Source organism: Oncorhynchus keta, chromosome 19 (genome assembly GCF_023373465.1).
Source record: "Oncorhynchus keta strain PuntledgeMale-10-30-2019 chromosome 19, Oket_V2, whole genome shotgun sequence".
Classification (NCBI taxonomy): domain Eukaryota; kingdom Metazoa; phylum Chordata; class Actinopteri; order Salmoniformes; family Salmonidae; genus Oncorhynchus; species Oncorhynchus keta.
In genome coordinates, this window is record NC_068439.1 from 16887271 (window position 1) to 16903461 (window position 16191).

At 50.3% G+C, this 16191-nt stretch overlaps 1 protein-coding gene across 1 annotated transcript in view; it reads left to right on the top strand.

Moving 5' to 3' along the window:
- Positions 1-16191, top strand: part of LOC118377838 (uncharacterized) — a 64992-nt gene that overhangs the window by 34744 nt on the left and 14057 nt on the right. Inside the window, exons 5-6 of the mRNA XM_052471813.1 lie at positions 8918-9169; positions 14687-14863. Of these exons, the coding sequence (XP_052327773.1) occupies positions 8918-9169; positions 14687-14863 (429 nt within the window). The remainder of the gene's footprint in view (positions 1-8917; positions 9170-14686; positions 14864-16191) is intronic.

Genomic DNA, 16191 nt, shown 5'->3' on the forward strand with positions numbered 1-16191 from the left:
CTGGTGAAGAGGAACACACACACTGGAAGGATAGGAACTGGACTGGTGAGGAGGAACATACACACTGGAAGGATAGGAACTGGACTGGTGAGGAGGAACACACACTGGAAGGATAGGAACTGGACTGGTGAGGAGGAACATACACACTGGAAGGATAGGAACTGGACTGGTGAGGAGGAACATACACACTGGAAGGATAGGAACTGGACTGGTGAGGAGGAACACACACTGGAAGGATAGGAACTGGACTGGTGAGGAGGAACACACACACTGGAAAGATAGGAACTGGACTGGTGAGGAGGAACACACACACTGGAAGGATAGGAACTGGACTGGTGAGGAGGAACATACACACTGGAAGGATAGGAACTGGACTGGTGAGGAGGAACACACACACTGGAAAGATAGGAACTAGACTGGTGAGGAGGAACATACACACTGGAAGGATAGGAACTGGACTGGTGAGGAGGAACATACACACTGGAAGGATAGGAACTGGACTGGTGAGGAGGAACATACACACTGGAAGGATAGGAACTGGACTGGTGAGGAGGAGGAACACACACACTGGAAGGATAGGAACTGGACTGGTGAAGAGGAACACACACACTGGAAGGATAGGAACTGGACTGGTGAAGAGGAGCATACACACTGGAAGGATAGGAACTGGACTGGTGAGGAGGAGGAACACACACACTGGAAGGATAGGAACTGGACTGGTGAAGAGGAACACACACACTGGAAGGATAGGAACTGGACTGGTGAGGAGGAACACACACACTGGAAGGATAGGAACTGGACTGGTGAGGAGGAACACACACACTGGAAGGATAGGAACTGGACTGGTGAGGAGGAACATACACACTGGAAGGATAGGAACTGGACTGGTGAAGAGGAACACACACACTGGAAGGATAGGAACTGGACTGGTGAAGAGGAACACACACACTGGAAGGATAGGAACTGGACTGGTGAGGAGGAACACACACACTGGAAGGATAGGAACTGGACTGGTGAGGAGGAACACACACTGGAAGGATAGGAACTAGACTGGTGAGGAGGAACACACACTGGAAGGATAGGAACTGGACTGGTGAAGAGGAACATACACACTGGAAGGATAGGAACTGGACTGGTGAGGAGGAACACACACACTGGAAGGATAGGAACTGGACTGGTGAAGAGGAACACACACACTGGAAGGATAGGAACTGGACTGGTGAGGAGGAACATACACACTGGAAGGATAGGAACTGGACTGGTGAGGAGGAACATACACACTGGAAGGATAGGAACTGGACTGGTGAGGAGGAGGAACACACACACTGGAAGGATAGGAACTGGACTGGTGAGGAGGAACATACACACTGGAAGGATAGGAACTAGACTGGTGAGGAGGAACATACACACTGGAAGGATAGGAACTGGACTGGTGAGGAGGAACACACACTGGAAGGATAGGAACTGGACTGGTGAGGAGGAAACACACACTGGAAGGATAGGAACTGGACTGGTGAGGAGGAACACACACACTGGAAGGATAGGAACTGGACTGGTGAGGAGGAACACACACACTGGAAGGATAGGAACTGGACTGGTGAGGAGGAACATACACACTGGAAGGATAGGAACTGGACTGGTGAGGAGGAACATACACACTGGAAGGATAGGAACTGGACTGGTGAGGAGGAACACACACACTGGAAGGATAGGAACTGGACTGGTGAGGAGGAACACACACTGGAAGGATAGGAACTGGACTGGTGAGGAGGAGGAACACACTGGAAGGATAGGAACACTGGAAGGATAGGAACTGGACTGGTGAGGAGGAACATACACACTGGAAGGATAGGAACTGGACTGGTGAGGAGGAGGAACACACACACTGGAAGGATAGGAACTGGACTGGTGAGGAGGAACATACACACTGGAAGGATAGGAACTGAGGAGGAACATACACACTGGAAGGATAGGAACTGGACTGGTGAGGAGGAACACACACTGGAAGGATAGGAACTGGACTGGTGAGGAGGAACACACACACTGGAAGGATAGGAACTGGACTGGTGAGGAGGAACACACACACTGGAAGGATAGGAACTGGACTGGTGAGGAGGAACACACACACTGGAAGGATAGGAACTGGACTGGTGAGGAGGAACACACACACTGGAAGGATAGGAACTGGACTGGTGAGGAGGAAACACACACTGGAAGGATAGGAACTGGACTGGTGAGGAGGAACACACACACTGGAAGGATAGGAACTAGACTGGTGAGGAGGAGGAACCCACACACTGGAAGGATAGGAACTGGACTGGTGAGGAGGAACACACACACTGGAAGGATAGGAACTGGACTGGGAACTGGATACACACTGAGGATAGGAAACACACACACTGGAAGGATAGGAACTGGACTGGTGAAGGAGGAACACACACACTGGAAGGATAGGAACTGGACTGGTGGACTGGTGAGGAGGAGGAACATACACACTGGAAGGATAGGAACTGGACTGGTGAGGAGGAACACACACACTGGAAGGATAGGAACTGGACTGGTGAAGAGGAACACACACACTGGAAGGATAGGAACTGGACTGGTGAGGAGGAACATACACACTGGAAGGATAGGAACTGGACTGGTGAGGAGGAACATACACACTGGAAGGATAGGAACTGGACTGGTGAGGAGGAGGAGGAACACACACACTGGAAGGATAGGAACTGGACTGGTGAGGAGGAACATACACACTGGAAGGATAGGAACTGGACTGGTGAGGGAACATACACACTGGAAGGATAGGAACTGGACTGGTGAGGAGGAACACACACTGGAAGGATAGGAACTGGACTGGTGAGGAGGAACACACTGGAAGGATAGGAACTGGGTGAGGAGGAAACACACACTGGAAGGATAGGAACTGGACTGGTGAGGAGGAACACACACACTGGAAGGATAGGAACTGGACTGGTGAGGAGGAACATACACACTGGAAGGATAGGAACTGGACTGAGGAGGAGGAACACACACACTGGAAGGATAGGAACTGGACTGGTGAGGAGGAACCCACACACTGGAAGGATAGGAACTAGACTGGTGAGGAGGAACCCACACACTGGAAGGATAGGAACTGGACTGGTGAGGAGGAACACACACACTGGAAGGATAGGAACTGGACTGGTGAGGAGGAACCCTGGAAGGATAGGAACACACTGGAAAGATAGGAACTAGACTGGTGAAGAGGAACACACACACTGGAAGGATAGGAACTGGACTGGTGAAGAGGAACACACACACTGGAAGGATAGGAACTGGACTGGTGAGGAGGAACACACACTGGAAGGATAGGAACTGGACTGGTGAGGAGGAACATACACACTGGAAGGATAGGAACTGGACTGGTGAGGAGGAACACACACACTGGAAAGATAGGAACTGGACTGGTGAGGAGGAACACACACACTGGAAGGATAGGAACTGGACTGGTGAGGATAGGAACTGGAGGAACATACACACTGGAAGGATAGGAACTGGACTGGTGAGGAGGAGGAACACACACACTGGAAGGATAGGAACTGGACTGGTGAGGAGGAACACACACTGGAAGGATAGGAACTGGACTGGTGAGGAGGAACCCACACACTGGAAGGATAGGAACTGGACTGGTGAGGAGGAACACACACACTGGAAGGATAGGAACTGGACTGGTGAGGAGGAACCCACACACTGGAAGGATAGGAACTGGACTGGTGAAGAGGAACACACACACTGGAAGGATAGGAACTGGACTGGTGAAGAGGAACACACACACTGGAAGGATAGGAACTGGACTGGTGAGGAGGAACACACACACTGGAAGGATAGGAACTGGACTGGTGAGGAGGAACACACACACTGGAAGGATAGGAACTGGACTGGTGAGGAGGAACATACACACTGGAAGGATAGGAACTGGACTGGTGAAGAGGAACACACACACTGGAAGGATAGGAACTGGACTGGTGAAGAGGAACACACACACTGGAAGGATAGGAACTGGACTGGTGAGGAGGAACACACACACTGGAAGGATAGGAACTGGACTGGTGAAGAGGAACACACACACTGGAAGGATAGGAACTGGACTGGTGAGGAGGAACATACACACTGGAAGGATAGGAACTGGACTGGTGAGGAGGAACACACACTGGAAGGATAGGAACTGGACTGGTGAGGAGGAACATACACACTGGAAGGATAGGAACTGGACTGGTGAGGAGGAACATACACACTGGAAGGATAGGAACTGGACTGGTGAAGAGGAACATACACACTGGAAGGATAGGAACTGGACTGGTGAGGAGGAACACACACACTGGAAGGATAGGAACTGGACTGGTGAAGAGGAACACACACACTGGAAGGATAGGAACTGGACTGGTGAGGAGGAACATACACACTGGAAGGATAGGAACTGGACTGGTGAGGAGGAACATACACACTGGAAGGATAGGAACTGGACTGGTGAGGAGGAGGAACACACACACTGGAAGGATAGGAACTGGACTGGTGAGGAGGAACATACACACTGGAAGGATAGGAACTAGACTGGTGAGGAGGAACATACACACTGGAAGGATAGGAACTGGACTGGTGAGGAGGAACACACACTGGAAGGATAGGAACTGGACTGGTGAGGAGGAACATACACACTGGAAGGATAGGAACTGGACTGGTGAGGAGGAACACACACACTGGAAAGATAGGAACTGGACTGGTGAGGAGGAACACACACACTGGAAGGATAGGAACTGGACTGGTGAGGAGGAACATACACACTGGAAGGATAGGAACTGGACTGGTGAGGAGGAGGAACACACACACTGGAAGGATAGGAACTGGACTGGTGAGGAGGAACCCACACACTGGAAGGATAGGAACTGGACTGGTGAGGAGGAACCCACACACTGGAAGGATAGGAACTGGACTGGTGAGGAGGAACACACACACTGGAAGGATAGGAACTGGACTGGTGAGGAGGAACCCACACACTGGAAAGATAGGAACTAGACTGGTGAAGAGGAACACACACACTGGAAGGATAGGAACTGGACTGGTGAAGAGGAACACACACACTGGAAGGATAGGAACTGGACTGGTGAGGAGGAACACACACACTGGAAGGATAGGAACTGGACTGGTGAGGAGGAACACACACACTGGAAGGATAGGAACTGGACTGGTGAGGAGGAACATACACACTGGAAGGATAGGAACTGGACTGGTGAAGAGGAACACACACACTGGAAGGATAGGAACTGGACTGGTGAAGAGGAACACACACACTGGAAGGATAGGAACTGGACTGGTGAGGAGGAACACACACACTGGAAGGATAGGAACTGGACTGGTGAAGAGGAACACACACACTGGAAGGATAGGAACTGGACTGGTGAGGAGGAACATACACACTGGAAGGATAGGAACTGGACTGGTGAGGAGGAACACACACTGGAAGGATAGGAACTGGACTGGTGAGGAGGAACATACACACTGGAAGGATAGGAACTGGACTGGTGAGGAGGAACATACACACTGGAAGGATAGGAACTGGACTGGTGAGGAGGAACACACACTGGAAGGATAGGAACTGGACTGGTGAGGAGGAGGAACATACACACTGGAAGGATAGGAACTGGACTGGTGAAGAGGAACACACACACTGGAAGGATAGGAACTGGACTGGTGAAGAGGAACACACACACTGGAAGGATAGGAACTGGACTGGTGAGGAGGAACACACACACTGGAAGGATAGGAACTGGACTGGTGAAGAGGAACACACACACTGGAAGGATAGGAACTGGACTGGTGAAGAGGAACACACACACTGGAAGGATAGGAACTGGACTGGTGAGGAGGAACACACACACTGGAAGGATAGGAACTGGACTGGTGAAGAGGAACACACACACTGGAAGGATAGGAACTGGACTGGTGAAGAGGAACACACACACTGGAAGGATAGGAACTGGACTGGTGAGGAGGAACACACACACTGGAAGGATAGGAACTGGACTGGTGAGGAGGAACACACACTGGAAGGATAGGAACTAGACTGGTGAGGAGGAACACACACTGGAAGGATAGGAACTGGACTGGTGAGGAGGAACACACACTGGAAGGATAGGAACTGGACTGGTGAGGAGGAACACACACACTGGAAGGATAGGAACTGGACTGGTGAGGAGGAACACACACACTGGAAGGATAGGAACTGGACTGGTGAGGAGGAACACACACACTGGAAGGATAGGAACTGGACTGGTGAGGAGGAACATACACACTGGAAGGATAGGAACTGGACTGGTGAGGAGGAACACACACACTGGAAGGATAGGAACTGGACTGGTGAGGAGGAACACACACACTGGAAGGATAGGAACTGGACTGGTGAGGAGGAACATACACACTGGAAAGATATGAACTAGACTGGTGAGGAGGAACACACACACTGGAAGGATAGGAACTGGACTGGTGAGGAGGAACACACACTGGAAGGATAGGAACTGGACTGGTGAGGAGGAACACACACACTGGAAAGATAGGAACTGGACTGGTGAGGAGGAACACACACACTGGAAGGATAGGAACTGGACTGGTGAGGAGGAACATACACACTGGAAGGATAGGAACTGGACTGGTGAGGAGGAACACACACTGGAAAGATAGGAACTAGACTGGTGAGGAGGAACACACACACTGGAAAGATAGGAACTGGACTGGTGAAGAGGGACACACACACTGGAAGGATAGGAACTGGACTAGTGAAGAGGAACACACACACTGGAAGGATAGGAACTGGACTGGTGAGGAGGAACACACACACTGGAAGGATAGGAACTGGACTGGTGAGGAGGAACACACACACTGGAAGGATAGGAACTGGACTGGTGAGGAGGAACCCACACACTGGAAGGATAGGAACTAGACTGGTGAGGAGGAACATACACACTGGAAGGATAGGAACTGGACTGGTGAGGAGGAACACACACACTGGAAGGATAGGAACTAGACTGGTGAAGAGGAACACACACACTGGAAGGATAGGAACTGGACTGGTGAAGAGGAACACACACACTGGAAGGATAGGAACTAGACTGGTGAAGAGGAACACACACACTGGAAGGATAGGAACTAGACTGGTGAAGAGGAACACACACACTGGAAGGATAGGAACTAGACTGGTGAGGAGGAACCCACACACTGGAAAGATAGGAACTGGACTGGTGAGGAGGAGGACACACACACTGGAAAGATAGGAACTGGACTGGTGAGGAGGAACCCACACACTGGAAGGATAGGAACTAGACTGGTGAAGAGGAACACACACACTGGAAGGATAGGAACTAGACTGGTGAGGAGGAACCCACACACTGGAAAGATAGGAACTGGACTGGTGAGGAGGAGGAACACACACACTGGAAAGATAGGAACTGGACTGGTGAGGAGGAACATACACACTGGAAAGATAGGAACTGGACTGGTGAGGAGGAACCCACACACTGGAAAGATAGGAACTGGACTGGTGAAGAGGAACACACACACTGGAAGGATAGGAACTAGACTGGTGAAGAGGAACACACACACTGGAAGGATAGGAACTAGACTGGTGAAGAGGAACACACACACTGGAAGGATAGGAACTAGACTGGTGAGGAGGAACCCACACACTGGAAAGATAGGAACTGGACTGGTGAGGAGGAGGAACACACACACTGGAAAGATAGGAACTGGACTGGTGAGGAGGAACCCACACACTGGAAAGATAGGAACTGGACTGGTGAGGAGGAGGAACACACACACTGGAAAGATAGGAACTGGACTGGTGAGGAGGAACACACACACTGGAAGGATAGGAACTGGACTGGTGAGGAGGAGGAACACACACACTGGAAAGATAGGAACTGGACTGGTGAGGAGGAACCCACACACTGGAAAGATAGGAACTGGACTGGTGAGGAGGAGGAACACACACACTGGAAAGATAGGAACTGGACTGGTGAGGAGGAACATACACACTGGAAAGATAGGAACTGGACTGGTGAGGAGGAACACACACTGGAAAGATAGGAACTGGACTGGTGAGGAGGAACCCACACACTGGAAAGATAGGAACTGGACTGGTGAGGAGGAACCCACACACTGGAAAGATAGGAACTGGACTGGTGATGAGAAATGCACACACCATAGATACTCTACAGAGAAGTAACATTATTGATGTTATTGCAGTAGAATCCTCTATCTGTTGTGATGGTTGTTGTTATTGTGCAGTCTGAGAGACAGGTTGAAGAAGCTGACAGCAGAAAGAGAGTCTGCAGACTCAACTGAAGAATGACAAGGACGAGAGGGACCTCTACAAGGTGAGAGGATACACCATGTGTGTATGTCTGTGAGTTTCTAATTGTGTGTGTGTGTGTGTGTGTGTGTGTGTGTGTGTGTGTGTGTGTGTGTGTGTGTGTGTGTGTGTGTGTGTGTGTGTGTGTGTGTGTGTGTGTGTGTGTGTGTGTGTGTGTGTCTGTGAGTTTCTGTGTGTGTGTGTGTCTGTGTGTTTCTGTGTGTGTGTGTGTGTGTGTGTGTGTGTGTGTGTGTGTGTGTGTGTGTGTGTGTGTGTGTGGGGCCACCTGCGCAGCACGGAGCTGGAGAACACTAAGCTGAGTGCAGAGCTGCAGATGCTGAAGGCTGTGGAGCTCAACAGAGAGGTGACCATCACTCAGTTTCAGGAAGAACTGGACAGGCTCCGAGCCTGCGTCACTCAGAAGGACCGCGTGGAGAAAGAGCTGCACACACACGCTGTCGACAAGGTGAAGGGGGTTGTGGGGGGAGTGTGTGTGTGTGTGTGTGTATTAACCTGTCTGCTCTGCCTTCTCTCCAGGCTGAGATGGGTCGTCTGAGGGAGCAGCTTCGCCAGTGTGAGGAGCAGCTCCAGGCGTCTCGCCAGCAGGCCGCCATGTTGACGTCGGAACTCCGTGACTCAGCGAATGCCCGCGATCGCACCATGACCGAGCTGTACTGTGCCCACCTAGAGGCCAACGCCCTCCGTGCCAGCCTGGCCGATGCCCAGGCCGAATGCCGGAGGATGGAGAAGCAGCTGGACCACATGAGGACCACCCCCCAACAGGAAGTGGTAAGGGGACCATAACAGAAATAAGAAGATGGTCAACTCCATTCAGTTCATATTAACGGCCATTGTGCATTTTGCCTCTACATTGTAAATTGACTGTGTGGTGCATTCTGGGTAAAGGAGTGAATGGGAGTCAATTGGGCGCTAGCACAAAACGCAACATTAGCATGAATTACATGAACAAGAAGCACATTACACATTTTTTCAGAGATGTGAAATAATTAACTTGCTCTATGGAATATTGTATAGTCAAGGAAAATAGGCAGGTTTCTTGACTCACCCTGACTTTTATGTAGGGATTGGGTGATTATTAGCTTAGCAACGGTGTGACGCAGCATGACAACGTGAACGTGATTGGTCAACAGTCTGCTGGGTGGGGCATTAAACAATTCCCCCATTCAGGGAGATTACCATCTCCTAATTTCTTCAAGTATATCAAATCTATTTTTATCTATTTTTATCACATACACATGGTGAGCAGATGTTATTGGTCACATACACATGGTGAGCAGATGTTATTGGTCACATACACATGGTTAGCAGATGTTATTGGACACATACACATGGTTAGCAGATGTTATTGGTCACATACACATGGTTAGCAGATGTTATTGGTCACATACACATGGTTAGCAGATGTTATTGGTCACATACACATGGTGAGCAGATGTTATTGGTCACATACACATGGTGAGCAGATGTTATTGGACACATACACATGGTTAGCAGATGTTATTGGACACATACACATGGTTAGCAGATGTTATTGGTCACATACACATGGTTAGCAGATGTTATTGGTCACATACACATGGTGAGCAGATGTTATTGGTCACATACACATGGTGAGCAGATGTTATTGGTCACATACACATGGTTAGCAGATGTTATTGGTCACATACACATGGTGAGCAGATGTTATTGGTCACATACACATGGTGAGCAGATGTTATTGGTCACATACACATGGTTAGCAGATGTTATTGGTCACATACACATGGTGAGCAGATGTTATTGGTCACATACACATGGTTAGCAGATGTTATTGGTCACATACACATGGTTAGCAGATGTTATTGGTCACATACACATGGTTAGCAGATGTTATTGGTCACATACACATGGTGAGCAGATGTTATTGGACACATACACATGGTGAGCAGATGTTATTGGTCACATACACATGGTGAGCAGATGTTATTGGTCACATACACATGGTTAGCAGATGTTATTGGTCACATACACATGGTGAGCAGATGTTATTGGTCACATACACATGGTGAGCAGATGTTATTGGACACATACACATGGTTAGCAGATGTTATTGGATATTAAAGTACTATTCTGAACATTACTGATATACTGAGTGGCAAGTCAAGATATCTGCTGGTTTTATTGTTTGGTCAACAGCACCACCTGCTGGACAGGTTTAATGTAGCTGGACTGAGTGGTGATCAGATGTTATTGGTCACATACACATGGTTAGCAGATGTTATTGGTCACATACACATGGTTAGCAGATGTTATTGGTCACATACACATGGTGAGCAGATGTTATTGGACACATACACATGGTGAGCAGATGTTATTGGTCACATACACATGGTGAGCAGATGTTATTGGACACATACACATGGTTAGCAGATGATATTGGACACATACACATGGTTAGCAGATGTTATTGGTCACATACACATGGTGAGCAGATGTTATTGGTCACATACACATGGTGAGCAGATGTTATTGGACACATACACATGGTGAGCAGATGTTATTGGACACATACACATGGTTAGCAGATGTTATTGGTCACATACACATGGTGAGCAGATGTTATTGGACACATACACATGGTTAGCAGATGTTATTGGTCACATACACATGGTTAGCAGATGTTATTGGACACATACACATGGTGAGCAGATGTTATTGGACACATACACATGGTTAGCAGATGTTATTGGTCACATACACATGGTGAGCAGATGTTATTGGTCACATACACATGGTGAGCAGATGTTGTTATGGTTGGTCACATACACATGGTGAGCAGATGTTATTGGTCACATACACATGGTGAGCAGATGTGGACACATACACATGGTTAGCAGATGTTATTGGACACATACACATGGTGAGCAGATGTTATTGGTCACATACACATGGTTAGCAGATGTTATTGGACACATACACATGGTGAGCAGATGTTATTGGACACATACACATGGTTAGCAGATGTTATTGGTCACATACACATGGTGAGCAGATGTTATTGGACACATACACATGGTGAGCAGATGTTATTGGTCACATACACATGGTGAGCAGATGTTATTGGTCACATACACATGGTGAGCAGATGTTATTGGACACATACACATGGTTAGCAGATGTTATTGGACACATACACATGGTTAGCAGATGTTATTGTCACATACACAGATGTTATTGGTCACATACACATGGTTAGCAGATGTTATTGGACACATACACATGGTTAGCAGATGTTATTGGACACATACACATGGTGAGCAGATGTTATTGGACACATACACATGGTTAGCAGATGTTATTGGACACATACACATGGTGAGCAGATGTTATTGGACACATACACATGGTTAGCAGATGTTATTGGACACATACACATGGTGAGCAGATGTTATTGGACACATACACATGGTGAGCAGATGTTATTGGTCACATACACATGGTGAGCAGATGTTATTGTGAGTGTAGTGAAATGCTTGTGCTTCTAGATTCCACAGTGCAGCAGTATCTAACAGGTATCTAATAATTCCACAACAAAACCAATACACACAATCTAGTAAAGGAACAGGATGTTAATATATGAGTATGAAATATATGGATGAGCAGTGACAGAGTGGCTAAGATGTAATAGATAGTAAGGAATATATAGTGAGGGATACAGTATACATTATATATGAGATGAGTAATGTGAGATATGTAAACATTCTTAAAGTGGCATTATTAAAGTGACTAGTGTTCATTTATTAAGTGGCCTATGACATCAAGTCTGTATGTTGGCAGCTGCCTCACTGTGTTAGTGATGGCTGTTTAACAGTCTGTTGGCATTGAGATGGAAGCTGTTTTTCAGTCTCTCGGTCCCTGCTTTCATGCACCTGTACTGACCTCGCCTTCTGGATGATAGCGGGGTGAACAGGTAGTGGCTCGGGTGGTTGTTGTCCTTGATGATATTTTTGGCCTTCCTGTAACATCGGGTGGTGTAGGTGTCCTGGAGGGCAGGTAGTTTGCCCCCGGTGATGTGTTGTGCAGACCGCACCACCCTCTAGAGAACCTTGCGGTTGTGGGCGGAGCAGTTGCCGTACCAGGCAGTGATAGAGCCTGACAGGATGCTGTCAATTATGCATCTGTAAAAGTTAGTGAGGATTTTTTCAGCCTCCTGCGGTTGAAGATGCACTGTTGCGCCTTCTTCACCACACTGTCTGTGTGCGTGGACTGTTTCAGTGTGTGGGTGATATGAACACCGAGGAGCTTTCTCCACTGCTGTCCCGTCGATGTGGATAAGGGGGTGCTCCCTTTGCTGTTTCCTGAAGTCCACGATCATCTCTTTTGTTTCGCTGACATTGAGTAAGAGGTTATTTTCCTGACACCACACTCCGAGGACCTTCACCTCCTCCCTGTAGGCCGTCTCGTCGTTGTTGGTAATCAAGCCTACCGCTGTTGTGTCATCTGCAAACTTGATGATTGAGTTGGATGCGTGCATGGCCACGCAGTCATGGGTGAACAGGGAGTACAGGAGGGGGCTGAGAACACACCCTTGTGGGGCCCCATTGGTGAGAATCACCGGAGTGGAGATGTTGTTACCTACCCTCACCACCTGGGGGTCGGCCCGTCAGGAAGTCCAGTACCCAGTTGCACAGGGCGGGGTCGAGACTCAGGGTCTCAAGCTTAATGTTGAGTTTGGAGGGTACTATGGTGTTGAAGGCTGAGCTGTAGTCAATGAACAGCATTCTTACATAGGTATTCCTCTTGTCCAGATGGGATAGGGCAGTGTGCAGTGTGATGGCGATTGCATCGTCTGTGGACCTATTGGCTGGTAAACAAACTGAAGTGGGTCTAGGGTGTCAGGTAGGGTCGAGGTGATATGATCCTTGAATAGTCTCTCAAAACACTTAATGATGACAGAAGTGAGTGCTACAGGGCGATAGTCATTTCGTTCAGTTACCTTAGCTTTCTTAGGAACAGGAACAATGGTGGCTCTCTTGAAGCATGTGGGGACAGCCGATAGGGAGAGGTTAAATATGTCTGTAAACACACCAGCCAGATGGTCTGCTCATGCTCTGAGGACGTGGCTATGGATGTCGTCTGGGCCGGTAGCCTTGTGAGGGTTAACATGCTTAAATGTCTTACTCACGTCGGCTACGGAGAAGGAGAGCCCACAGTCCTTGGTAGCGGCCGTGTCGGCGGCACTGTATTATCCTCAAAGCGCGTAAAGAAGTTTAATTAGTCTAGGAGCAAGACGTCGACGTCCGCAACGGGGCTGGTTTTCTTTTTGTAATCCGTGATTTTCTGTAGACCCTGCCACATACGTCTCGTGTCTGAGCCGTTGAATTGTCTCTATACTGACACTTTGTTGTTTGATTGCCTTACGGAGGGAATAACTACACTGTTTGTATTCGGTCATTTCTGACCATAGATATCCACAGACACATTCATACAGTTGAACCAGGAAGTTGCTTCAGGCTTGAACTTTGGAGGATCCTCTCATGAATTTATCTTTCTCAGTTTTGTTAAATAGAAATAGAAGAATAATTTATAACTGCTATGTGCTAGAGACAAGTTTAGTAACTGAATATCAACACTGAATTATCTCTTTGTGCTGAACTACTCCCCCAACCCCTCCCCCTCTACCCCCCAACTCTCCCTCCCCCACCTCCCTCTGTCTGCTCCCCCTCCCCCTAACTCTCCCTCCCTCCCCCACCTCCCGCTGTCTGCTCCCCCTCCCCCTAACTCTCCCTCCCTCCCTCCCTCCCCCACCTCCCACTGTCTGCTCCCCCTCCCCTAACTCTGCCTCCCTCCCCTAACTCTCCCTCCCCCACCTCCCACTGTCTGCTCCCCCTCCCCTAACTCTGCCTCCCTCCCCCTAACTCCCCCTCCCCCACCTCCCACTGTCTGCTCCCCCTCCCCTAACTCTGCCTCCCTCCCCTAACTCCCCCTCCCCCCACCTCCCGCTGTCTGCTCCCCCTCCCCCTAACTCTCCCTCCCTCCCCCACCTCCCACTGTCTGCTCCCCCTCCCCCTAACTCTCCCTCCCTCCCCCACCTCCCACTGTCTGCTCCCCCTCCTCCTAACTCTCCCTCCCTCCCCCACCTCCTGCTGTCTGCTCCCCCTCCCCCTAACTCTCCCTCCCCCACCTCCCGCTGTCTGCTCTCCCTCCCCCACCTCCCACTGTCTGCCCCACCCTCCCCCTCTACCCCCCCTAACTCTCCCTCTCCCACCTCCTCTGTCTGCTCCCCCCTAATTCTCCCTCCCCCAGGGTGTGGGGACCTCCAGTGAGGGGGGGTGTGTGGTGTCTGAGGCAGAGGCTGAGCTACAGAGAGAAATGGAGGAGCTGAAGCTGCGTCTCCATATGGCCGCTGAGCACTACAAGGAGAAGTACAGGGAGTGTCAGCGGCTCCGTAGGCAGGTGGCCAAGATCAGCGAGGCCCAGGGGGTGAGTGTCTGTCTGTCTACAATTCTGTACTACACTACATCGTCACACCGCCATCTTGTGGTATATTTGATTTTTTTTACATTTGAGTAATTTAGCAGATGCTCTTATCCAGAGCAACTTACAGTTAGTGCATTTATATTCAGATAACTAGATAGGACAACCACATATCCCAGTCATAGTACGTACATTTTCCCTCAATAAAGTCAGAGCTAGTGAGGGGAAAAGTCAAATGAGAGTGTTCGTTCACAAAAGGCTTTTATTTTCTCGAGGTGGGGAGGAGGTAGTGCTGTGGGATTATTTAAGGTAGTCTTTGAAGAGGTAGAGTTTCTGGAGGTCCTAGTTTCAGGGGGAAGCTGGTTCCACCATTGGGGTGCCAGGACAGAGAAGAGCTTGGACTGGTCGGAGACCAAGAGACCAGAGGTGACAGAACGGAGTGCTCGTGTTGGGGCATAGGGTTTGAGCAGAGCCTGAAGGAAGGGGGGGTCAGTTCCTCTTGCTGCTCTGTAGGTAAGCACCATAGTCTTGTAGTGGATGTGAGCTTCAACTGGAAGCCAGTGGAGTGTGAGGAGGAGCGGGGTGACAAGGAGGAGCGGGGTGACACGGAGGAGCGGGGTGACACGGAGGAGCGGGGTGACAAGGAGGAGCGGGGTGACACGGAGGAGCGGGGTGACACGGAGGAGCGGGGTGACAAGGAGGAGCGGGGTGACACGGAGGAGCGGGGTGACAAGGAGGAGCGGGGTGACAAGGAGGAGCGGGGTGACACGGAGGAGCGGGGTGACACGGAGGAGCGGGGTGACAAGGAGGAGCGGGGTGACACGGAGGAGCGGGGTGACACGGAGGAGCGGGGTGACACGGAGGAGCGGGGTGACACGGAGGAGCGGGGTGACACGGAGGAGCGGGGTGACACGGAGGAGCGGGGTGACACGGAGGAGCGGGGTGACACGGAGGAGCGGGGTGACACGGAGGAGCGGGGTGACAAGGAGGAGCGGGGTGACACGGAGGAGCGGGGTGACACGGAGGAGCGGGGTGACAAGGAGGAGCGGGGTGACACGGAGGAGCGGGGTGACACGGAGGAGCGGGGTGACACGGAGGAGCGGGGTGACAAGGAGGAGCGGGGTGACACGGAGGAGCGGGGTGACACAGAGGAGCGGGGTGACACGGAGGAGCGGGGTGACACGGAGGAGCGGGGTGACACGGAGGAGCGGGGTGACACGGAGGAGCGGGGTGACAAGGAGGAGCGGGGTGACACGGAGGAGCGGGGTGACACAGAGGAGCGGGGTGACACGGAGGAGCGGGGTGACATGGGAAGGTTGAACACAGAGAGTCGC